Source organism: Stegodyphus dumicola, chromosome 8 (genome assembly GCF_044657685.1).
Source record: "Stegodyphus dumicola isolate Sdum_Otavi_A_Nest chromosome 8, ASM4465768v1".
Lineage (NCBI taxonomy): Eukaryota > Metazoa > Arthropoda > Arachnida > Araneae > Eresidae > Stegodyphus > Stegodyphus dumicola.
This window is the reverse complement of record NC_140775.1, coordinates 139,207,222-139,233,692: the sequence shown is the minus strand read 5'-3', so window position 1 is coordinate 139,233,692 and position 26,471 is coordinate 139,207,222. Positions and strand designations below refer to the sequence as shown.

The window sequence follows — 26,471 nt, the reverse complement described above, 5'->3', positions numbered from 1 at the left end:
TGAAATATTTGCAAAAAATCCCATTAATTCCTTAGTGTCTAAAGTACTGGCAATCCTCACAATTTGTAGTTCCACTATGTATATGTGAAAAATAATCTCAAAGATTTATTGGTTGATTATTTACTTTTAATATGATGTAGGATAAACCGACATATTCGAGAAGCATCATAGTGGCCAATGATAGATCATTCCGTCATCAGAATAAAATATTACAAAATTGAATCAGTGTCATATTGAAATACGATTTTCAAATAATTTTGCGACATTGCATCTATGTATGTAACTCTGTGAAATTTTGGTATTTGTGCCGGCACTGCAAATCAGTCAGTCAAACATTTCTGTTCATTCATAATATCGTTGTGATTCTGAATGCTCTACAAAGCTTAGCAATATTTGGCTGAGCAACGAAAATATTCATGACCTATTCAGATATAATATGTATGAAGTCTGCTCTGTTATTATTTAATCTGCAAAAAAGAAATATTATGTTTTGAGCGACTTAATAATGCTTTTGTTTCAGATAACAAATTACTCAGTGTTGACTGCACTGATATTACGAACCTTTGCCTTTTAATCAAATTTAAAAGAAAAATTAAAATGAAGAAATATGTTTTTAGTAAAACACAAAGAAGATTTTTAAGATACGTAGATTATACTTCTATATAGTAGATTTTACTTTTTTAAAATAGCTGGGAACTCGTTTTCAGTTGCTAATCTTTTATCGTTTCCTAAATTATTAAATCAAAATCTGATGTGGACACCACATGACTTCCTTGTACAGCCTACTAAATTATACACATTTTTGATGGATTTCTTTAAACTTATTTCCTCTAATTTAATTGGAGATATATTTCTCATTCAATTAATTCAATTCCCACTTCGCGGTAAGACAAAAATACATAAATTTCAAAATATCTAAATTAAAAATTGAAAAATATGGAAAAACATAAAAAGACAAATACAGTTAAAATAATTAAAAAAACAATTTTTACAGCTAAAATTAGAGTTTCTACGCAAAAACAAGCAATTCGGCCAGCAGGCAAGAAGGCAGATTTTTCGTACACAAACCTGAAAGTTTATTTGTGTTCCCACTCAGCAAAAAGACACTGAAGGTACAGAAACTGACTTTAATCACTATTCTGCTAAGTTTTAAATGTAAACAAAATATGGCTGCTCGTTAGGCTTAGCCGCACTTAAACAACTTTTAAATTGTTGATAATTCTGCAAGTCTTGCATGAATATTAACTAAAGCATAAAAACCTTAACTGAAGCATAAGAACAACATAATTCAATCATTTTTTAAAGCAAAAAATGCATAATTTACCAACATATAAGAATAAAAAAATCTGAGTTCAGCGAGCCGAGTAACAGAGCGGCTGTATATACATTTATATAATTTTGCTGCGGCCAATTATAATCAAACAGAAAGCTGCACAACTGCATGTTATAGCAGTCTTATACACAAAATTTTATCGTTCTGAGGCGGCTTGCTTTTGAGTTATACGAGATACACACATACGTACGTACAGACGTCAAAAAAAAAAAAAAAAAAAAAAAAAAAAAAAAAACTATTTTAAATCCATTTTAAATTTATTTTACAATTTGTTTTGCGAAAAAGAGTCCTTTATTCTGTCCTTACCTACAGATGTCACTCAACAACATCGTTAAATTGCATTCGATAACTGTCAAAATAGATATTTTCATTGAAATATGCGATAGCCGAAATTTTTCGCGATTACAGTACTTCCTTTACTTCGTACAAAGAATTAAAAATTTGAAATTTCCAGTTCATAAAACTGGCTTCTACTGTAACATTTCAATCTGAAAAATGTTCACTTTTTTTTTGCACTATATGAAAATTATTTAAATTAGATCTTCAATTAAAAAACGGCTTGGTTTATTTGATTTCGTTAAAGGCTATCTGCCTCAGAGGAGGGATGCCTTCTTGAAGGGCTTTCTAGGGAAAGCTGGGCCGTATATGCTTTGAACATGTGGGAAAGCCACGAGGGCACCCATGCGGCCGGCCCATTCGCAGAGATTCGAGCCCTAGACCGAAGTACCAGTGTTCAGTGACTTCTCGGCCGCTGGTGGGCCCAGTAAAAGAAGGAAATACTCCGAAGTAAATTAAAGTAATTAATTAGTTTTAGATTGGATTATCTGTAGAAAAGAAGTCATTATTAGGTGTTTTCTGAAATATTAATTTGAAGACACTTAAAAATGTATTTTCTATCCCATGTTATAGCTGTGAAACTCATTATTTTAATATGCTTTATATTAATTGTGGAAACACTTCAATTACCACCGTAATTCCTTTTAAAATTGTTTTCCAAGTATCTTGATATGGAAAAGGTTTCTTAAAGAAGCCTGATAGCTTTCTTTTCAATAATGCAGTGCAATTACAGAGAATGATGTATATACTTGTTTGAGCAGAAGAATATCCTTTTCTTTAATTAAGATACAATAACACGCCGAAAAAATATTAATTTAGAGTCTCAAGCCATAATCAGGCCCTTGATTTGCGTCTCAAGCCATAATCAGGCCCTTGATATGCTTCGCGGATGACTGCGAAGCTTATCAAGGGCCTGAGTACGGCCGAGCGTAATAACAGCTTTCAGAGAGAGAGTGGCCAAAAGGCAGACCCGCGTAAATCAGAAACTCTGAATTTCTCTCGCTAAGACCAAAGAACTTCGCGATTAATTACCGCTCTTCCTCATTATGTATTCAGACGTGATTCTAAACTACGTTCTGGCCGGAAGTAGTTAAGTTGAAGTTAAGAATTTGTTAGGAAAGGAACTTTCACTTAAAATTGAACTGTAATAAAATTAACATAATCCTTACAATACTATTCATTTAAAACACGTATAACTATATGTGCCATAATGAGCAGGGCATTCATGGTGCTGAAAACACACGGCCTGCTTTCTTCTAATATTATTACTTCTCACAATGGATATAACGCCTCGTTTAAGAAGTTTATGTACATTTATTTATCTTGTTAATGTGCCATTTAAAGAAATCCAGTTATCTTATCTTCCAAAATTCTGCACTATATATGAACAGTATTGGGATCCTAATGCTTTGTTTTTTTTAGACAGTGACGTTATTGAACAGCTCATTAATGCTTACTTATTTCACATGATCTATGAAACTGTATCCGTTATAAAAATACTAACAGAAGAAAGTTCGTTAAGTTGAATTCTGTCTTCCTCCAGTTATTCTAATCAGTGAGTTATCTAAGTGTTATTCTAATCACAAAATCGTCTGCATGTTGTTCTTGACGAGACGACAAATGGCTAGAGATGAAATTCGTGCAATTTCAGAAGTTAAAGGCTTTTAGAAATTCTTGCCTTATTAGTTTAATTTGCGAAGAATAATATTGGTAGTGTTATTCGATGCAACGAAGAATTCAGTTTCTTGATCTTCAGTACTCGAATAATCTTTTCCTTTGCAAAGTTCTTTTTAACATAATAAAATGACATTTACTAAGATGTTTTTCGATTCAAAACCTATTTTGACATATTGAAGAATTATCTGTTGCACGTTTCTCCGAGATTCTCCATAAAATTTAAGTTTTCTGCGCTACAAACGGAGACTTCATTGTTAACTTATTGACAATGCAAAAGTGTGTGCTGAAATTTTTGAATGATTTAAAGAATAACAGTAATAATAACGATGGAATGGCTGGAAATATTTAATTTGGTATCGAAGCGTACTTTTCGATGATTACATTTTTCTTCATTTACATGATTTGCGAAGCATTGATTAATTTAGCGAACTTTTTATTGAAATTCGATTCAACATAATGGTGGTTTTCTGTGACTAGTTCGTACATTTTACACCGTTCAAACATCATGTAAACATTCGTTTCAAACATTCGTACATTTTTAACCTTCCAATAAAATATAATTTTCATAGAATTCATAGAAGCACCCTTATTGGTTATCATTAATTTTAAATTGAAGACACTCACAAACTTGAAAGTAATAAGTGTAATCCAAACTATCGTATGAGTAAGAAAAAAATGAAATTTTGACAATGAACAGTTTAAAAGAATATGACGCGAACTATTAATCAAAAGTATTACTTACAAATAAGAAAGCTAACAAATGGAAAGTAAAAAAAAAGGAGAAAAGATGTTTCTGAAAAGACCTTGTAAGATTCTTTACTGTGTCTTTTTAAGGCATAGTTGAATTTGAAGAATCTTAAGAACTGGTAAGCGAATGATCGCTTGAGCTCGTGAAATGGAAAATAATAAGTAAGAAGGGTGAAATAACTCTTTATTATTCCAATAAGGTGTAACAGAACTCCGTCTTGGAGTTGTACAATAAAGCCGACACTCGGGCTTGAACTTAAGAGACTAAGAACGAAACTAATTTTAACTAAAACGATATAGCCGAAGCTATCAAACTTCTAACAGAGTTGGCCCCTTAATTCCTAAAACTGATTAACTGCGAAGCTATCAAGGGCCTAAAGTACGGCCAGGCGGGATAATAGCTTAAGAGAGAGTAGCCTAAAAAGGCGGATGCGTGCTAGCCAGCATCACTGGTTCTCTCTTTAACTAAGAACTTCGCGATTAAATACTACTCTTTAAATTTGAATTCATACGTGGTTCTAAAAATACGTTCTGGCCGGAAGTTGTAAGTTGAAATTAAGAAGCGATAGGAAAGGAATTTTAACTCAAAATTTAACTGTTAGAAAAATTAACATAATCCTTAGAACCTTTAAGAGAAGTTTATATGATTTTAATAACAAATTTGAGAATGCTGACTCATTCATTAATCGATGTTTATGCTGCGGTGCGTGAAGTACCTCCTGAGGAAAAGATTCAGGTTAAGGCTGAAGCAATTAGAGATGCCTTATCTAACAAATCAATCTCTGTCAAAATCGACTTCAGCCCACAAAGTTCACAGTCACTCCGGCTATAGGATTTTTAGCGAAGACTGACTACCAGTTCGAGGTGGAGGATGTGGTCTCTAATCCCATGTAAAGCTCTATTTTTTATGTGTTCTTTTTATTATTCCTTTGCTTGCGTAAAATCGGTCATCTTTGGTCATGCTGTGCAATATTCTTGTGATGAAATGGTTATGACAAATAGATTCAGCAAAAGTTTCCTGCAAATGCTTAATCGCAAGTGCCAAATTGTTGGCAAAATATATTTACTTGATTTGACGTTTTGAAATATCAACTCATCAACTGGTACAATAGCTTACAGAATCAATAACAAAAGGTAAATGAAAGTTAAGTCATTCCTATTATGATTTTCAGGTGCCTCATTGTGGTGTGTAGATCGCCTTATGTGGCGAGGGGTGTCACTAGGTGGAATGGGTGAAGTACGTCTGGAGAGTATTCTCCTGGTAGGGTCACTTAAGGCGTAAAGCCCATTCCACTACACCCAGCTAAACACCTACAGGCAAACGAGCTCAGTCCTCTACCTCTGGTGCTCTGATCTTTGGACTAACAGAGGCTGCCTTTTGTCGTCCATCTATGAGTTATGTCACATACTAGTATATGGCTTTTTGAAGGTGAATAAACTCATGGATCTCGTCTAGCAGAAGCTGGATTTGAGGATTAGCAGCAACAACAACAACATGATTTTTAAGTTATTACAGTTGTTAATCCTTATAATGAACCCTCCCGTCTAGCAGAAACAGGACAATTTCATGAAATGAATTTCCTATACTGTCATAAATTAGAGATTTTTTATTTCAGTTGTTGCCGTCGAATGATTGCTATAATGAGCGTCGACTTTATTACCAAAATAGTCATCAAAGTTTAAAATGGTTCAAGTTGTAAGGCTTAGTTTACTTAACTCACTTTCGTATTATTTGAACTGTACTATCACTTCTAGTTTTCGCTAGCTCTCATCAGGATATAAATGGGATGCGAATAATAAGAAAAGAGTTTTTGAAAGGTAGATAGAGAGACCTTTGGCAGTGACGTTGACCATCGTCGTGCTATACTCTCTCCCAGCTCTGAGAATGACTTTATTTAGCATTAGCCTTTCGCCAGCCAAATTTGATTTAACTGAGCCAGTGTTTGATAAGGTTTTGATAGCAAATCTCAAGAACTAAATTACTTTATTTTAAATCCCCTTTTATGTTATACGAAAGCTCTCAAACAGCAGAGATTTATTTGTGAGTACAAGTCGAGCATTCGTTAAGATTTAATTAAAAAGCTTTGTTTAAACATTCTTATGTGTTAATCATTATTGTAATAGCTATGGGACGATAAATCACCTGATAGTCTCCATAGGGATCGAGTAGTTAACTGAGTGCTACAAAGTGATCGTTAGTAGTAAAGTCTCTGATCAGTATTCCTAGTTCTCCCCGCGTTGAAATCTCGTCCGACGTTGGTTAACATGATTTTCCTCTCATTTGTAATGTTGTAATGTAAATATAAAACAGTTTCCGTGAGAAATTCTACCGCGAAGTCATTCCAGTCCTTAAGCAGAAAGATTTTGTATGCTTGCCATATTGAAGATAGCCAGGTGACTTATCACCCCCTCCTAAACTTTCAGTGAGATAAAGTAACATCAACTCAAAAAATGTTCAAAATGAAACTTTTTATTAATTCGTGAGACTAATATTACACAATCCGCGTGATAACAGGAATATTCTCCTCAGCTTGCGAAAATAACAGAAACAAAATTTAAATAAGCCTTAAGTAGTATAATAGGAGATTTTTAAGACAAAGCGCAACTACGCATTTTGGCTGAGGACCTCAACCTACGCGAGCAGTTTTTGCTACAGAGGTCAAAGCCGATTCAAATAATTCAAGAGCTTGGAAGTAATAGTAGCAAGAAAATCAGCGTTTGCTTTCAAAATCTCAGTCTCATAACCTTTGTACTTATATATGTAAATATATTAACTAATTTGCATCCTGTTAGGAAGTGACAGCAAAGGCAAAAAAATAATACGATAATTAGTTAATAAACATGAAACCCTACAAGTTTCGTATTACAAGTAAGTGTATTGGATGTTAAAAACTGCTGTTATTGTGTAACTATTGCACATTTTTAAGCAATCATTCAAAATTTCTCCACTATCTTAAAATGATGGGGCTGTACGATAAACAACGATTTATCCAACCTATTTTAGTTCCCTTTTCTGGAGACGATTATGTCTATCAATTTGAAAGATATCGAAGTCAGTAGCAAATGATACAGTAAGGCTTTGATTCTTATTAAGATTACGGGTTGTTTACGACAGTCCTAAATATTGCGTTCTGATATGGACAAGTCTCGGGTGATAAGTTAAAAAAAATTAATTTCTTTTTAGCTATCGTAGAACTATTTCAATGACTTTCATCTAAATCAGAAAGTCTTTTATCTTTTGATAGGTTATTGGGACTTTAACTTTTTGACACATATTTACTACGTCATTTTTACGTAAGTCAGTTATGAAATATTCTGGTATACAGATAATATATAATCGTCGGTGTTACGGATTTTTAATTTAATAATAACTATTTTATCCATTAACCTTTTGCTGCGTTATGGCTACTCTCAGCCACCAAAGCTTTTTTACCGTTCCAGTCGTATATCTGTTCTAAATCACCATAGCAACGAATCATACCGATCTTATATTAAGTTAGACAAGCTTCATAATCTTGCATATTATGTATTACTGTTCGTTCAAAGAAAATTAATTCCGACCAACATTGATAGTGTATAAACATAATACGACAGGTAAAGTGTTGAATAGATATCAAATAAGTACTATTTTGCATCATTTTGTTACCGACTAAATCGGAATTATTTGGGAAAATTAACAGCACATAATATAAACAAAAAGATTTTCTGCTAATTCCCCCCAAAATTAATATAGTTCGTTGAATTACATTTTTGAAGGGCATTAAAGCTTTCACAAATATTGTTATTGGGCTTATAAGAAATAGTTTTTCCGATAATTTTTAACAATTTCTTTAAGTATTTTTCCTTAAAAATGTCCTGTGCCTTTTAATACCTGTTAATATGGTTTTGTTTTCCTTGATAAATCAACGATGATGCTTATATTTCTACCTCTGGATTAGTTCAACTGTCAAAACTTCAGCATTTACTATAGTATCCGCTTAAAATTCAGCTTTTCCATTATGTACTTTACTGGTTGAAGATATTAACGGTATTTATCTACCTTATATACCTTAGGTTACAAGTACAGGTAGGACCTTAGGACATCAGGAATTTCAACACTGATGATACAGGTACAGTCCCCCGGCATTAACTGAGCAATTCTCCTCCGATTTTGGTTGGCAACAACCCCGGGAGTCGGATCTTCTGTCCTCTCTTCCTCTACCTTCAAACACTTGAAAGCATTTTCGGCTCAGCAATATTTTAAGTGCCCCTAAGCCGCACAGATACTATACATTTAAAAACATCCCTGCCTTCTTCAGAATTCGAAACCGGGCGCAACTATACGGTCGGCAGCATCGCTGACCACTAAACTGATCACCTTATGTAGAACACATGCTAGTGGAAACTGAGTGTTAAAATACATTTTAATATAACTTTACAGCACACATCAGGGCTGTCAGAAAGCACAACCCCGCATAAGCAGTTCCATAGAGCACCGATTTTTCAATACCAGTATTTCGTTGGAAGATGAATTATTAGGGAAAAAAGAACGTTAATGCATTTATTTATTGTGCGTTATTGTAACGAATAATTATTAAAATTCTGATGCTGAATGCATGTGCTTCATGACCATTTCAAAGAAAACTATTGGAAACTGCACATGTACATTCAATGAATTTCGAATTACTTAACATATGCTTTATCCTTTAAGGTTATTATCCCTTTCCTTGGGACAATAAGTGAAAGTTATCGAACTTAGGAACAGAATGAACTGTTTAATGTCCGCATCTACAAATTTCTATTGAAATGTTTGGATAAGTGGTGGTGGTGTATTTAATTATGGCAAAGCACACTAGGGCTATCTGCCTAAGGGGAGGGACGCCTTCGTGGAGGACTTTCTAAGGGAAACTGGCACGTATACACGTTACACATGTGGAAAACCACGAAAATACCCATGCAGCGGGCTTCGAACCTCGTTTGGATAAGAGCCGATAGTAAAGAGTATATGCTTGTGCAATGCCCTTTCGAATAAAGTGCTTTCGTTTACTTTTAATCTGCCTTATTGTGTGAAGAATTTATTCTACAAGAATTGGAAATGCTATGATAGTTAGTTTTAAATGACGAAATGTAAATGTTTCAGCTAAAAAAATCTTTTACTCAAGATTCACACAAGATCAAGAAGCAGTGCAATTGTAATATATTTGTGTAAGGTTGGAAACTGGAAATAAAGTAAACTTTATATGAAAAGTATGTGAAATTATTTACGTTTCAATCTATTTGTCAATGTCTGTCAACTGTGCCATTTTTTATATTATTATGTTTTATTTTTGGGAGTTATTTTTTATTTTTTAATACATTTTCTCATTTTGAATGTATCTTACGGCCATTTTTAAGGTTATTTTTAATGAGTCATCAAAATCCGGGCCCTGTCATTCTGAAAAATTGAAACAACAATTTGTTATAGATCATAATTTTCAAACATATAAATTGCTTCATAGTTTGCACTTACCGCATATGAGCTGTATCAACAAACCAAAAACAAGAAAATTAGTATTCAGTAGAGTCAGATAATAAAAATCAGGCTACAGTCCCTGAAAAAGAAGTCAGTTAATAAAAGCAATAAAAAATTTTATTTAAGGTATACTTACACTTTTCAGTGGGAAAAATTATTTTTTAATTTGACCTAACAAGAGACTACTGCTTAATAGCTACTTAAATCATTTTGTGTTTTTCCTGTAGAGTATTTAGAATTGAAGTTACATTGCTTAAAAACATGATAGACGATGATTGCTTTCATTGGAAATCGATGGCTATAAAATGGAAAAACATTTAAAATATTGCTAATTTTCTAAAATTTTGTTTTATTATTGGCATAGTTTTACGAAATATTTTAATAGTACTTGATTTTTGTATACGTTTATATCTAGGCAGTCAAAATTATCAAGAAATTTTCATTTCAAGTTTCTGTTGGTTCTTCTTCTGTATATATTAAATGCTTCACGATTTATTCTCCTCAGTTTTTGTGCCAAGTTAGCATATTTATCAATTCATGTAGCATGCATTCTAAAAGCACTCATTTTACATGGTCATTAAGTAAAAAAGAGTACTCCGAGTTTTATGAGCTGCACAACCGATGAACATGAAATTCATACAAAAATGAAAATTTAAGCGTTTCAGCTTGGAAAAGATCCCAAAAGATGCATTTGTTCTATTTGAAAATAAGTCATTTAGGACCTATAGCATGGTTATTGTGGATACCTGAATATTTTTTGGTAGCTAAAATTTGAGATTTTTGGAAAACTTTCCATTAGGATATTAATTGGCTTTGATAAATTAGCGTTATTTATCTCCAACTGTGAAGCCACCAAAGAAATATTCTAAAAGTCACGATGCACTATTATCTTAGTGTATAAGACATTATGTATCCTACATGGAAGTTCTGCAAATTGAGGGACCACATTTTGGAAAATCTGTTGCTAGTTTTGAGAGAGGTATTATAGGTAATGTCCCGCAAACACTAAAAAAACCCCAAAGACTCATGTTTATATTAAGATTCAGTTAAGACAGCACTGACATATGAAACAATGTTTTAAATTCTTAGAGGATTTTAAGAATTAGTTTTAAACCTTTTCCGTTATAAAATGGATAAAGTAAAATGGGTAATTAAAACTTTTGCATAATATAAACGTAAAACATTTAATCTTACTTTTTAATTGTTACTTGGAATTATTTTTTATTATTTACATTTATTTTATGAAAACAGGATATGTATAGAAGTTAAGAATTCAGGATTCATCAAATATTTTCCATGGAATTCCTTGAAGTTTTGCTAGCTCACTGAATTTAGGATTTCAGCTATTATTACAAGAAAATCTGGAATGCAATACATTTTATAGAATTCTAAATTCTGAAATCTCAATAATTTTTGGGGATTTCAAGCGAATGAGATATTTTAAGAATATAAATGTCTGTAGCTTCAAATTTAAAATTCTAATTTGTAGCTGCTAATAGTTTAAGACCTGAGATGCACTTTTACAAACAATATACGTTTCCAGGGGCTTAGGAATATAAATATGCTTCTTAAACGTTCTTTTTGCTGGGCTTTTTTCATGTTTTTGAAGATGGAAAATATTAAATTTTCGGGAAATACATCTATCACTTCGGGACTTTAGAGATGCCAGATTATCAAATACGCTTTATAATCTGCCTAAAATTCTATAATACCGTAAAACAAGTTTTTTCGTTATTGAATGTACTGACGAGAGAAAGTAAATCACATATAGTAATTCTCAAAACATATTCAATGAGCTAAATTTATAAGTACATAAAATTTGTATATAGTTTAATTACATTTTATAAGTTTTTGCTTTTATAGTTGCAGAGTTATTAGATTATTTAGAAGTAGTAAACGTGAAAATGTGCTCACCGAAAAAAAAATTCGAAACCTGCAGTCAAGCATGCTTCCAACCAGACGATATTTTTTGTTATATTGTGTTGCTCACTCATTTCCAAGCAATTGTGCAAACTGCATGTTTTCTACTGAATTGAACTTATCCTTAACTCTGCATTGAGAGTTTGATAAATTTTGCACAAACGAATTTTTGCGCTTACATTTAAAGTTTCGAATAATTCCTTTATATGTAAATTGGTACATTAATTAACTTCTGGCGAAAGATTAAAGATACATTTTCTGTTTCCTTTATTAAATATTTTTCATGCCCTGAAATAATTCTAGATAAATAAAGGTAAAGAAAACAAACGAATTTGGGTATGGCAAAAAGATGAGAACAATTTGGATGGCAAATTATTAAATTTCAAACATAATTTAAAAAGATAGCGTTAGCATACGTATTTCCATAAGATGATTATCAAGATTGCTAATTTTAACCTTATGCTCAAGTATTATTATTCTCCCACGGCTGCAAAGCTTTACAATTTTCAAACACAAGACGCTTTATAAATGGATGTCAATGTTTTTCAATATTTCGATTCTACGACTCAAATTATGCTAAATTGCCAAATTTTGTAAGAATCACAAGAGTAGTTTTTAAAAGATTAGCTCTCAAAATTTTAGCTCCTCAGTGTTAAATGAATTTGATATTCATTTATTAATATCTATTATCGTTATAATCGTTATTTTTAAAATTTGTATTTAAAAATATTTTTAATACATTTTTCGAAAAGATTTTTGTATTATAACATATAAAATTTTTAACATCGTCTTAAAGTAGATGTATTTTTAGGCACACCTGCAAAAATTAGAGTTTTTTATTAAACATTTTTAAAATAGACAGGAATTTACATATTGGCGCATTTTGTGAAATTTGGCATCTTTTTTTTGCGCAATAATAACGCCGCATGCGGTTTAGGCACTTTGTTAAAATTATTTGAAATTTGAAAGTATGAACGACGACCATTTTTTCTGCTCGTGTAACAGTGAAAAAAAGGAAACAAAAATAAGTTGCTATAAATTAAGAAGTTCGCCAAGGGAATTATACTTGGCGCAAACTGAAGAAAATGCGCCAAGATAAAGTTTTGAATTTCTTCGTATATTTCGCATCAAATTTTACAGAATTTAATATTTAGGCACAATCTGAGTTGTAGAATTCAAATATGGAAAACATTTGATGTGTTATTTCAGAAAAAGCCCAATTTTTTTTGTGTCAAAATACCTATAGTAGAACAATGTTATATATAAATCTATAACCTAAGTCAGGCTTTAGAGATATGAAAAACGCAATTTGAATTTTGAATTTCGTCAGTCGGCCCAGTAGAATGGGAGATACAGAACTGCCCCCCTTTTTTTTCCCCGTAGTGTAACTCACTATAGGACATATGTTATTTCATTAAAAATGTTTTGAGCTTGTGGGAATTTTCTCTATATTATAGCTTCGTCACCCACAGTTTTCACTGGCTCGGCAGAATAACTGGATGCATCTCGGTTAATTCGGAACGTAGCACATGATTTGATCTTAATGTTTAATTCTGATTTCCATTCACGAGTGAAGTATTCGTGTAGGCGGCGTTTGCGTTATTGGTGCATAATTAAATTGATCTCTAAATGTCACTCATCATCTAAGTCAGTTTCAGAACAATGAGCTATTTTTACACACGGGGTTGTTTAAACTGGGAAACAGCTACATAAGAATTACAATAAGGCACATGAGGAAACGTGAGTAACAAAGACATTCTCCATTTCATTTACTCAACTGAAGTCTCATTTAAGTGTAAACTGTAAAACTACAATAACATCACTACTAATTCAGAAGTCAAACAACAAAAACCGCAAATGAATTTCATTTGCGGTTTTGCAGCTGAAGATGATGGTTCGGTAAAACCATCGAAACTAGTCCTGTGAAAATTTTGTAAATTAACGCTGATTTTTGTTGTTTGACTTCTGAATTAGTATTTATTCGGCGTGTTATTGTGTCTTAATTATTGTGTCTTAACATCACTACTATTTGCTTAAATTTTAAACCGGTTTTAGAAATAGCTTAATTTCATGCCTCATGGTTGTAGAGACATTAGGATCTTTTGGAAGTAGGAGAATTGAAAAATTAGCAACCGCCTTCGCCGAGAATTGAACCACGGACCTCTGGAATACCGGCCCAGCGTATAGAACCACTACACCACGAAGGCACACCAAGAAAGTGGGAGAAATACCTTATATGGTGATATATCTCGTAATGTTTTAACTATGTTCACTTCCCGGGAGCTAAAATAGAGTGTAAACAAATGTTCTAGTGATAGAAGTAATATATTGTAGAAATAAGATACATATAAACGGAGAAATGTCATCTATATATTTTATATGAAAATTATTAAAGTAATAGTTCATCTACTTCATAAGAATCTGAAAATATGTAATGTAATTCTCAAAGCCGTACTATTTGAATATAAAAATGCATTATATCATAAAATTTAGGATTTTTGCATACGCACCATAGATAAGACATATTTTTTGCACTAACCAACATTTTTAATGTACTTTTATTTTATTCCTGCTGTATATAGTTTCAAGTTATTAAATCTTACAATTAATATAACTACATTTTCGAAAGCTACCTTTTGCAATGTAATGCACAAATTTTTTTAATTTCTAAATGATACTTATAATTACAAGTATTTTATTTAAGTGTCACTAATATACAAAACGTGTCTCAAAATGAGAACTGTCTTGTGTCAGACAGCTCTCTAATATGACCATCTCTGAAAGTGACCAGTGTGCCGTAGAACTAAAATAAATATCGCTATTTAATATCATTTTCAGAGTTCCAAGTCCATCAGCAGCTGAATGGTAAAGTCCTTGAACTCTAGTAGTTGAGTCCGGGATTTGAATCCCAGCGAACGGGCTGGCTGCATGGGCGTTTTTTCGTGGTTTTCCCGTGTGTAACGTGTATACGAGCCAATTTCTCTTAGGCAGCCTTTCTCAAAGGCATTACTCTCCTTAGGCAGATAGTCCTTGGGTGCTTTGCCATAATCAAACAAACCAAACCAAACTTACAGAATTCTAAAATGCTCAGGCTAGTGAGTGGCCGTATTAAAGACGGTTATCTGTGGTCCACATTGTTGAGTTTTATGTTTCAAAAAATGCCATATGACATGAAGATACATAATCCATATCCTAAAAATTTAACTAGTGTTGTAATAATTTTCTACGTTTAGCTTAACAGATGCTTTTCGGTCCCTGGTTTGATTGTGGAACAACATGATTACAGGCATGTTCCATTCAATTTAACTGCGATTAGTTTTTTTCCTTGAGATTTCATTAACATATATACTTGTAGAAAAAATGGCGATTAACCGAACTTCCAAATTAGATTAGAAATATATTTCGTATATGTAGGGCTGAAAATGTCATTTCAAATACTCAGAATTGTTTTCCGAAGAATACGTGTGTTTTTGTTCTCTGCAGAAAGACCGATGACCGTCATCTGGAGACCGATAAATAAACAGACCTAATTCTTTGCGACACATTTTTGAAATAAACGTAGTAAAACCCCTCTAACATAGTTCCAGATGATTTTGGCTTTCTATGAATATGATCGTTTTGTTCATTGTAGTTGCTTGTTTATGTTTGTAGAACTACTGATAACTTTATAGGGGGTATTATTTCCATCCTTTCCGTGTGCCTCTTCGTGGTGTAATTGGAAGCACGTCCGAGGCGTAATCGGAAGGTACGGAGTTTGCATCCCGACGAGGGTATTGCACACTTTTCATGTTGCTACATCGATATAACCTAATGAATACAACTTTCAGATGTGGTAGTTTGCTTTAGTAAGATTGACCACCTCTAGGAGTTTCGCTGTCTTGTTTCATGTGCTAAACCTATTTTTCTTGATTCTTATTTCTATTCAAAACAGATTATGAATTTTCCCATACATTGTTTATAATACTTACGTAATTTTAAAAATGTGTTGATTTTCATCTTTTATCATTTTATCAATTTCAGACGCAGCAAAATGTCACTCTGTAGTTAACGAATGTGAGTGTTTTCCTACTTTCGACTTGTTTAATAGTACATCAAATAATTCTGTGGCAATATGTGCAAAGATTTCCACACAAAGTATGACATGGATTGAGGCAGATACTGCTTGTAAAGAGGAACTCAGTTATTTAATAAGCGAAGTAACAGAAAATTCTTCTTTGCACATCAAGCTCCAAGAAAAAGGTAAGTTCACATATGCGAAAATGCGTGTGTAAAATACTCAAACAATTCTATAATATTATCCAAACTTCTAAAAGACTTATTTAATAATGGAACATATGGTTTCTTTTGATTAAAAATGTAAAGTTAAAATGTTTGTTAAAAATTAAAATTTTAATTTCTGAGTAATTTTTTTGGACCACCAATTTTTGTATACATAAACACCAGAAAGAATTTTTGCTGAAACATTCCTCAACAAAGAATTGAGCTGTGAAACCATCTTGAGAATTTTTCACATAATTAAATTCCATGGTTTTAGAACTATACAATACAAAAATTTTCGGTGATTTATGAAAAGATTTTCCTAGATCCCGAAATTATGCAGATCAGTTAATAGCTTAAGAATTTAAACGACAAAATTTGCTCCTTTTTTGTTAATTCTTTATAAAAAATTTCAATGTATTTCGAAAGATTTCTTTTTTTAGAAGTAATTTATTTTAGGTTAGAAGTTGTCTGTCTGAACTAATGATTTTGTTATAAATTTAGTAATTTTAGTTAATATTTCCGAACGATTCCAGAAAGACTCATGTATGTAGGCCCATTAAATTATCAGGCCAGATTCAATGAAGTCTGAAAAGTGCTTATTTTACTTCTGAAAATTTCAGCAATCCTTTTTGGAAAAAAAAAAAAAAAAAAAAAAAAAAAAAAAAAAAAAACTCAAGAAATACTGATATAAGATTGCTTAATTATTTTATCGAAGAGTAAATTTAAAGTATCGAATACCAAATAAACGTCATAGTCGGTATATCACTTTTAATTAGAGCTTGTGGGTCATTCTAATAGCGCAAAGCAATCTTCTCTCTAAGATTCAAAAACCATCAGTTTAAATACTCTTGAAGCTAATTTGTATTTTGGTGAGGAACCAGGAAGGAAGAAGTAATAATAGTAAAAATCAAAATCATAATAGCGGGTTAATTAATTAATATAAGATACGTTGCAAAATGCTTATTCTTTCTTATATAACATTTATAAATTTTATAATAAATAAACTTTGCGGCAAGAAAACATATGTGTCGACGAAAAACTAAGCTATAGTTATGAATTCGGCATGTAAATATTGCTTCAGGAGATATTTTAAGTGTTTCAAATCTTGGATCAGGAAAACACTGTTTTTAAAATATGGCAGAACTAAACGATACTTATAGTTTAGTATCTTGGCACAACAAAAACATTATATTTTAGGAAATTAAAAATCCACCATTCATAGCTACATTTGTTACAGCACAAAGTTAATTAAGTTGTTTATTATAATCTTTGAAAGATTCTGCCATAAATTTTGCAATTGGTTGCATAATTCGGATGTACTGTGCGAATTCTGCAATAACCTTATCAACAGATCCCAAACGCGTATTATTGGTAATAGGTCTGAGAATTTAAGACTGTCGTGTGGTCCCATTTTATCACGTTGGTAAAGGTTTCTTCGGTAGCTTGATAGCATAGGCAGTACATCTGGCTGCAGATTGTACTCGTGATAACAAATGTGGGATTGAAACACTAGCCATTCCTCCTTCATACACGTATGAGTCAATAATAGTTCGTTTTCAAGGCTTTCCAATCCGACATCGAAGCGAGATCTTCCTCAGTCCAGATGTCGTTTCTCATGTTGGCAAGTTAATATTAACCTCCTTAATGGATATCGAGATAGAATCTTAGCTTCTGCCAGTCATCTCCAAATAGATTCGTTAGGATGCCTTAACAGTGATTCACAGTGACATGATTGGCTCAGTCGTGACTGTTTTCATGATCCTACGAACAAACTTATTGATTCCAAATAAGTTTGTTTATAGCTTGGTCTGTTTCGTAATATGTACCTTCTATAATTCACTCTTGCTAACACAACATTTTCCTATAATAACTTATCAAGGTACGGCTGATCCGTCTGTCGAAACAACGCCGCTTCATTTAGGTCTTAAGATGCGACCTCTCTCTAAATCAGATAATTATACCATCAATTACATCTTAAAAGCATCTTTATAATACATATCTTTTAGTAAGCAGAAAATCCAGTTTACGTAATCCATGAGTGAGAATGCCAGTTCTTTTCAGTTCTCCACACTGCATCCTTTTCAATGTACGTTAATAATTTCATATTTTATGAAAGTTTCTGTTCAATGAATATAGAAAAAGAAAGGTTATAAATAGCATTTATTAATTTTTTTATTTACAGATGTGAAAATAATGTGGATAGGTATCAGAAGAGAAGCTGGGTTTTACATCAAACGGCACCCCAAACCAGAACTTTTTCAGTAGGTGTTTTCTAACAAACTATATACTAATGTGATTTAAAATACTATCATTAAAAATGGTCTTGATTTATGACATGTAAGTGTGACATGTATGCTGTGTAAAAATATTTACATGTGTTACTGAAATATATAAAATTAATAATTGTTTGGAAGAATTTATTAAGTATGGTTCAAGTGGAAAAAATACAAATGTTATGAAATTTGCAACGCAACTGTGTTTCTGATACAAATGCTTTGTACGCTTCTACACAGAGCACAACTATAAATTAGCAAATTTAACTCATTGAACTTACTAATGAAGATGATGTGCAAATCGGCCATCATTGTTTCACTCACTGAACCCACTACTTAGGAATGTGCCAAGCAGTCATTTCGATGCGCTCTCTTAGCTCACAGAGAATCATTAGCAGGATAGTTTGGTGGCCTGAACATGTGAAATTTAGATGAAAATATTTCGCGTTTTTAAAATTTTATTAACTATTGCTGCATAAAATTCTTCTTACCGTTTTTTCATCCAGTGTACAGTTGAAAACAATTTAAAAAATTTAAATGAATAGAGTTGAATGTTGAAATTAATATCATTCATTTTATGTTTGGAATAAAGCATTTGTATTTTCTCTGTATTACATTTTTGAAAGGTTCATTACTTAACCATATATTTAAAAATTTTAAATCAAAAAATTCTTTATAGAGAATCAACGAAATGGGGTTTCAAGTGGGAAGATATAGAACTAGAGCATGACTGTGTAGCTTTGAATGTTACAAGTGGTTTGCTCTTTACGCTTCCTTGCTCCAAGCCTCTAATGTTTACTTGTCAAAGCCTGGACACAGAACCATACCCAGAAAAAAGTAAGTAAATATACAGTTTTGTTAAAGATTTCAGAAAAATTATTTACTTTTTTAAATCTTGAATGAAATTTTTTAAAAAAAAGGTATGAAATATTTTTCTTTGATTTTAATATTTGAAATATTTTTATCTTCTTAAAATATCATTTGCGGAAAGAATAGACATATTTTTAACGATAAGAACTGGAATTATTAAAATAAAGCATTAAAAAACTATATTTTTCACTTATTTAGTAACTTAATTCATACATCCAAAGTAAGAAATGTTGTTTTACCCTTGCCAGTAAACTGGTTTATGTTATCAAAGACAAATCAATAGCACACTATATTTAATTAAATTTGTTATAAAATATATGAATTACTATAATTTTATTTCAATATTCATCAAGTCATTATGAAAAATTCTTCCGTTATTCAAACGCACATAAAATATGATATGTTAAATCTTCCACTTAGAAGCTTCTCTGAGGATTATTTAGGACTACGAGTGGGCTTTGAGCGGAAATGTAAGTAGGATGTAGTATGAAGATTGAATGTCAAAACGCAGGAAAGAGATATTTCGTAGAAACGAGTATGTTTCTCACGGCATTTTAAGCGGAGGTGGTTTCTTGACGTCAACTGAGTAATCCAGTGGTTGACTACTATCTCTCTCTCTCTCTCTCTCTCTATTCATGTCAAGGGTCAATGTATTTTGCCTTGAATGTTATTAAATATGCATTAAATAGAATGTAAAAAAGAAATACTAAGCAAATAACGAAATCATGAGATTGAAAGAAACTTCAGATGGTATGGAGCTATACAGATTTCAGTTTAACAACCTGAAAAAATTTTGAGCTAAGCAGTTGTGATAGGTGTAAAAATTCTGTCTCTTGCCAATTGAAGATAAAGAACATAAAACTGTGTATCTAAAACAAGTTGCTGAAAAGAACATGGTCAAATGGAGTAGAAAACTCTTGCTAAGATACGATACTCTATCATAAATTTATGATGCTCTAGCATAGCTTAACACCGCGAGGAGTCTTGTGCAATTATTTAAGAATATAAGAATATACTATTTTTTACTGGATCGTCTACGCTCCATGCTTGCAATAAATACTTCTTTCCAATGAAGCGACAGTGCTTTCTGCTTTGCTAGGATGCAAGAACCTCGAACTGTAAACAATAAACAGCCTTGAAGAGCTTACTTTCGAGGTGTTTACTACGCTCTAAAGACTTAAATAATGTTAAGAAAAGCCAACTAATTGTACGCATTTACAACTGTACATATTTTAAATAAACTCGTTCCTAATTTTATTTTTAAATTATTTATCGTTTTAATTGTTAAGTCACTAATAAAAGCAAATATCTTATAGGCTTCATTTGGAAATTCCAATAACCTACCCAGTTTCTTTCTCAGTAATGTATAAAACATGACAAGCGAGTAAAAAATAACCGTTATAATGTCTCTCTCAAGAATAATTCTTTCTTTATCTTCCATTTTCGTGTCACAAAAATCGGAGATTTAGTACATGAAGCTATATCAGGCAAAGCTGTTAATAGCAGTTCTGTCATAAACAAAATAAATAAAATTATTGCTGGAACCATGGATAAGTTGAAAAATAAATTTAAAGCAATTTTTAATGTTCTCAAGAAAGTAAAGATGTTAGATAATTCGAGATCTCTTGAATAAGCAATGTATTTCTGGAGATAAATTCCAGTTGTCTTGCGATCTAAAAATGTTTTCCTTTCATGCATTAATTGATCTGGAGTTAGAATATATTTACGGTTTAGATAGTAATAGCTTGGAATATTTCTGCAAAAATTCATTTAAAACAGTAAAATAGATTTTATATTAGGTTTTTCATGTAATAAATACTAGCAAGTACATTACCTGCGAAAATGTTCTTTTTTTCTTAAGAAAAAAAAAATTCCTTCCTCTTATCGTACAATTTTAATAATTTTTAAAGCTCGCTTCTAAAATATTCCACCCTCAGTATTTCCTAAAATACTAATAGGTATATGCTGTTTTAGAGATATTAGCGACATATCATCTGTAACTTGTAAATGTTAAATATATTTGGAAGCTACAGATTGATTTCAAAAACGAAATTAAATAACTCTTTTTAAGATGGCCAATCAGGATTCCAGATTATTTGGTTTTTTGTGGAAATGTCGTATTACAGAAATTATAGGGAATCAGTACTTATTTATATCCTCAGAAAAGTTAATAGCTATGAACCTCTTAGGAAGACGATCATTCGAAAGGGCTGAACAGTACCAATTGAAACTGTAAGCAGAAATATATTTGAAAAAATAACGCATCGAAGGAAAAAAAGAAGTAATTTATAAATATAGAACTAAAGAAGCGTAAACTCAGTTTGCTTACCACATTTTCAAAAGTCAGATATGATGATTTCTTAAAAGTTTAGAAGATGCATGATATGCAAAATAGTTAAACATAGCTATAATTCGAAAAGATTGATAATTTTTAACTTATTCAGTTATTAAATTTTGATGCATAAGAGAATGATATTTTGCAGGTAAATATATCTTTACGAGTCCCAAGATTACAGTTTTTATTATACTATTTCTTAAATAAACTGTTATTGTATGTTGGCTTTTAGAGTGTTTTATTTAGCAATCTTCTCCGATTCGCAGTACAATTTTCATTTCCTACATAGAATACTTGTAGCTTGTATTTTATTCTTCTAAAATCTATATTTCATTAATTTTACAACTAATTCTGTTATAATTTGAATTTAAGTTCATGATCTTCCAACTTGTAGATCAGTTCCTTAGTACTTGTAGTTAGCCTAAAAGAACCCCACATGATGTAAGAGTGATCATTCCTTTCAAAAGATCATTCCGTTTTGTTTAAAAGTGATTAGTATTTCTGAGAACATAAATCAACATCAAGACCGAATATCACTTTCATAGGATTGATCACCTGTACCAAATGACCAATATCATCTGGAAGTACGTGTAATTGTCTTATACAGGATCGATCTTAAAGTAAAAGGATGCTTGTATTTCCTTTTAAAATGCTCTATATGGCTGCAAGACAAAAACGTAATTGTTTATGTACGCTGAGAATTTCTGCATTTAAGATAGTTTATAATTCACATGAGTTTTCTTAAATAGTAAAGTTAGTTTCAGTTGACCCTTTGAAGACTACTTCACTGAAACGACCATGCCTAAAGGTTACCAGTATTTCTGAAAACTTAAAAACTTTGGTATTAGACATTATCTCCCTAAGTTTGCCTTTTCCACAGAAGACTAAAAACATCTGGAAGCAGAGATGGTCATCTTAGAGATGTATTACAGTAATTAATAATGGTAATAATTCCCTGAATGAATAATTCATGCCTTATGAAGATAAAAATCCATGCTAAATCTCTTTCGTTTGAGGGTTTAAGTAAACTTTTTTAATTTGTAATAATCACATCTGGAGTCACATAATTCTCTTACCTGAAATCAGAAGTGTTTAACAACCATTAACTGTGCGAATAAAAGCTATCAATAATCGATAACGATAATCGAATCCTAGCGAGAACATATTTGCTTGATTATATTTTCCGGATTTGAAATATATAATGCATCTATGATATCATGATGATTCTGATACTATATGAAGGAAAGCATTCTATCGCGTTAAGCTTTAAAATGTCTTTTATGTTCTGTAAAAATATAAAACGTTGAACTTGGTATTAAGACTAAAGAGGAAGACCGAAATTTAATATTGTTAACGGTTCGTGAGTTAATAATTTTTAATTATTTCAGACTTACACATACTGGAACTACTGGTCAATAAAAATCTTATAATATATATTTACAATTCCTTTATTTTAGGCATAATATGCGAAGATGATGGGAATGTTTCAGTGCGTATACTTCCATCTAAAGACGCAACGATCCCATCACAGTTAAATGATTGCTGGTCAGTGAATTCTGCGATGGCTTTTGAGGCAGGAGCGGCGGTCTGCGTAAAAGAGGAAGAATTGATAAAATTAATCTCAGTAGGTAAGCTTTTGGATAATTAAATATATTTTGCACATGTTTAATTGCTTACGTTAATGTATATTGTGCAGTAGTTATTCCATTTTATTCACTATTATATGTAATCTATAGTTCAAGAATAATTATTATTAAATGGTGGGAATTTTCTTCCTCAGGTATTATAAATAAATTTTATCTTCAAAAATAAATTAAGTATTTCTGTATAGTTGTTGTTGCCGTTTCAGCTATGATTTTTATAAAATTATATTTTTTTCTCAAATTTCCATTTATCTTTAATTTATATCTTATAGGTGTAAACATTTTATGCCATTTTAAAATTAATATTGCATTCCAGTTCAAAAAGTTTATTATTATATCTACATTTAGATGTTATATATATAGTATCTTTGTTGGTATGACTGCTGATCTCAGTTGTAAATGTTTACTATAACAAATATGCCTCAGAATGAAAACTAAATTTAAATTATAAGCAACAATTACATTTGAAAATAGAGCAAAATGGCAATTAGGCTACTTCCTGGTAAATATGGTTAGGTTAGGTTATTTTAATAAGTCATAGCGTACGAGGGTTATTTGAATATAGGAAAGAATTCTTCGAGGAGGATTTTTCCAAGGGAAATTGGCTCGTATTAGTGTTGCATATTGGTATATAGAGAGGGTGATTACATATTTTTAGAATGCTTTCGATAAAGAAATTTAAAAAATGTTTTTAGATAAAAATTTCTGGCAAAAGCTTAGTTCTCTTAGGCAACACCAAAAGTTTTTACTTTTCATCAACTTAAAGTTCTTGATGAATTTGTAGAATCCTATTTAGTTTTAGTAACAGTTATTTTAATTTGTGAGCCTTTCCTTAATTCTCTTATTTCCCCTCGCATTTCCTCGAAAGGCTGTAAATTAAGTAGAGTGAACGAGAGTATTTAAGCTGTTGGAGCAAAACGGTTAGAGCATGATATAGCAGGATTTCGATATTGATTGTTTCTTAGTTTTTCTCCAGCTGTTAATCTTAGTAGCGGCTACGAATTGTAGCCGTCTAGTTAGTATATTAACCGGTGTAGGTTTTCTGTGTCAGACTGTGTCAGATTAAATTTTCTGTGTCAGATTAAATTGAATTGTGTAGTCAAGCACTACACCTTTAAATTTATTGTTAAAATTAACTTTTAAGCTCTCACCGCAAGTGGTCGGTAATGTTTTGTACGCACGTAAGTCCGTGCCTTTTGTTAAATAGTTTTTGATCAATAAAATATCTTTTACACCCTTTTCCTGGTTGTGTTAATCTTCAAGCATGTGTGAGAAGTCGCACTTAAGTAATACATATATCATTTTATGACAGCGAAACGAATTTGATTCCACAAATTTTCTTAACAAAAAATTAGCAAATTGTTTTTTTTTCTATCTATGAATCTAATTCTTATTATCGCGAGATAATTTTATTTATCTGGAATATGCTAGCAAGTGGAACTGCTCAAGAAAGAGCGGACATGACAATATAAGACATTAAGACTTAAGTCAAACTTTAAGACTTATCTGGAATGAATAAAATGTTAGCATAATAGATGACAAGAACCTAGTACTTAGCTAAATTTTCTGCTAATAAAAAAATATTTTTTATAAAAATAGATAAAATAATACCTCATTGTTATCTTTTCAGTATCTCCGTGGTTGAGGACTGGAAGCAGAAGCCGGTTAACTGCTCTTTATAAAGCACGTTGCGTTAAAATAGAAGAAGTGGAGCAAGAGAAAGTACCAGACTGCACTAATGTATTTGATTTTGATTGTTTGCACAAACGCAGAAATGATCGTATGTAGACTTTAGTTTTCATTAGCTTGTGATATGTATTATCATTATGAAAATCCGTTTTTATAAAAAATGAATTCTTGAAAGGCAGATATTAATGAGATTTTTTAAATTGCGGGAGTTCATATATGCTTCAATTTGCGAAGAATTCAAAAAATAATAAGTAGAATTCTGCCGCAGAAAATATACCATTTCTAAACTGGCATTTTGAAAGAAATGGATTTATCTATGTTTTTTTAATGAATCCCAATAACCTTAATCTTATACCTTAATCAATACTATAGGCTTTTTAAATAAAGACATTCTTTTGATATCTTCAAACTCTATCGTTTTTAAATATTTCTTTTGATACCTATCATGTGTTTCTTAACTGTCAGATAGAAATTAAAGTCTTGATACTTCACTTAGTAATAATAGACCAGAATAAAGAATGAGTTAAATACAGTATTTAAAATATATCTTAGGTTTTAATTATAAATAAATAAATTATCATTCAATTACTTTAATTAATTAATTTATTTATAATTCTAAATAAAGAAATAGTTCAAAATTTTGATAAATATTTATCAGTTTAAAAGCTTCATAATGTATGGTTAGAAATAAAGATCTTTTTCTGAGTTTGTTTGAGCTGAATTTTTATTGAATTATCAAAAAATTAAACTATGGGATTCTAATTCTGTTCTTCATATCTCCGAATCTTATCTCTTTAGTATGCGTTATATCTTTGAATTTTAGTATTCGTATTTGTTAATATGTTTATCCATAAAATATGAATGAAAATAATTGTAATACGCTTTTCACATGTACCTGAAAACGATCATATATATATGTTCTAATGTGATATATTTCTACAGGTAATATGAAAGTGTGGATTTCTCCCGAAATTTCAGAGTCCATTCCAAGTATAGATTATAGCAAGTATATTTTGAAGTGCATTGTACAGATCGACGACAGAGTTTTTGACAGTAAAAATGATTACCTCAGATATCAGTGGTATAAGAATAATGTTCCTATTTCTCAACAAGATTTCCTTTTCGGCATAAATTTTTACGCTGATCATTTAAAGAATAACTTCGAAAAAACTGTAAGACAAGGATCGTATAAATGTGAAGCTCGATTAAGTTACTCTCAAAATGCTACTTCATCACAAGAAATTAACTTCTTATTTTCAGGTCAGTTTTTTCCTTATTATATTGTATTAGATAACTTTAAATCATTTCCAGAAGTCATCAGCTTGTATATATGTCCTTCATTTTCTATAATTAATTTAATAATAACATTTTTATTGCAATTGCTGTATCATGTTTTTGTCTATGTCTAATTCAAATGGCATAAGTCCAGTGATATGGTGAATAGCATAAGCGAGTTGTTTTCAAACACTTTCCTAAACTGTCTCCTCAATTTTAATGCATTTTTCAGACATCCAACAGCACTTTAGAACCATTTGTTCAAACATTAACTTAACTTCCCCCATCAGTCTGAACCTGTTAAACTTGAAAAGAAGGCAAATAAAGTTACTTATTGGCCGTTAAATTTTGTAAACTTTTGGTTTGGGATTTTGGAATTTAGAAAGTGTAGTAGCTCAGCGTTAAAGCATTAATTTGCAATTCTAAATTTCTAATTCATTTTTTATGTAATTGCTTTTTTTTACAGGTTTTAATTTCTTATTTCATGAAAATTATTTGCTATTAACTAGATTTCACTTATGCTAATGCGCTTACCAAACAAAAATTTTCTGCCTGAAATGAAATAGAACTATAACAAATTCCTCCATTTTCGAAGGACAAAAGTTCACGTTAAGACGAGTGA

General features: G+C 31.3%; 1 protein-coding gene across 3 annotated transcripts in view; it reads left to right on the top strand.

The window, feature by feature from the left end:
* Positions 1-26,471, top strand: part of LOC118195202 (uncharacterized) — a 194,916-nt gene that overhangs the window by 73,208 nt on the left and 95,237 nt on the right. For all 3 annotated transcript variants that reach the window (XM_035366461.2, XM_085822497.1, XM_085822496.1), the window contains 6 exons: positions 15,525-15,743; positions 17,947-18,025; positions 18,717-18,874; positions 22,700-22,870; positions 24,516-24,665; positions 25,517-25,834. In XM_035366461.2, the coding sequence (XP_035222352.2) occupies positions 15,525-15,743; positions 17,947-18,025; positions 18,717-18,874; positions 22,700-22,870; positions 24,516-24,665; positions 25,517-25,834 (1,095 nt within the window). The remainder of the gene's footprint in view (positions 1-15,524; positions 15,744-17,946; positions 18,026-18,716; positions 18,875-22,699; positions 22,871-24,515; positions 24,666-25,516; positions 25,835-26,471) is intronic.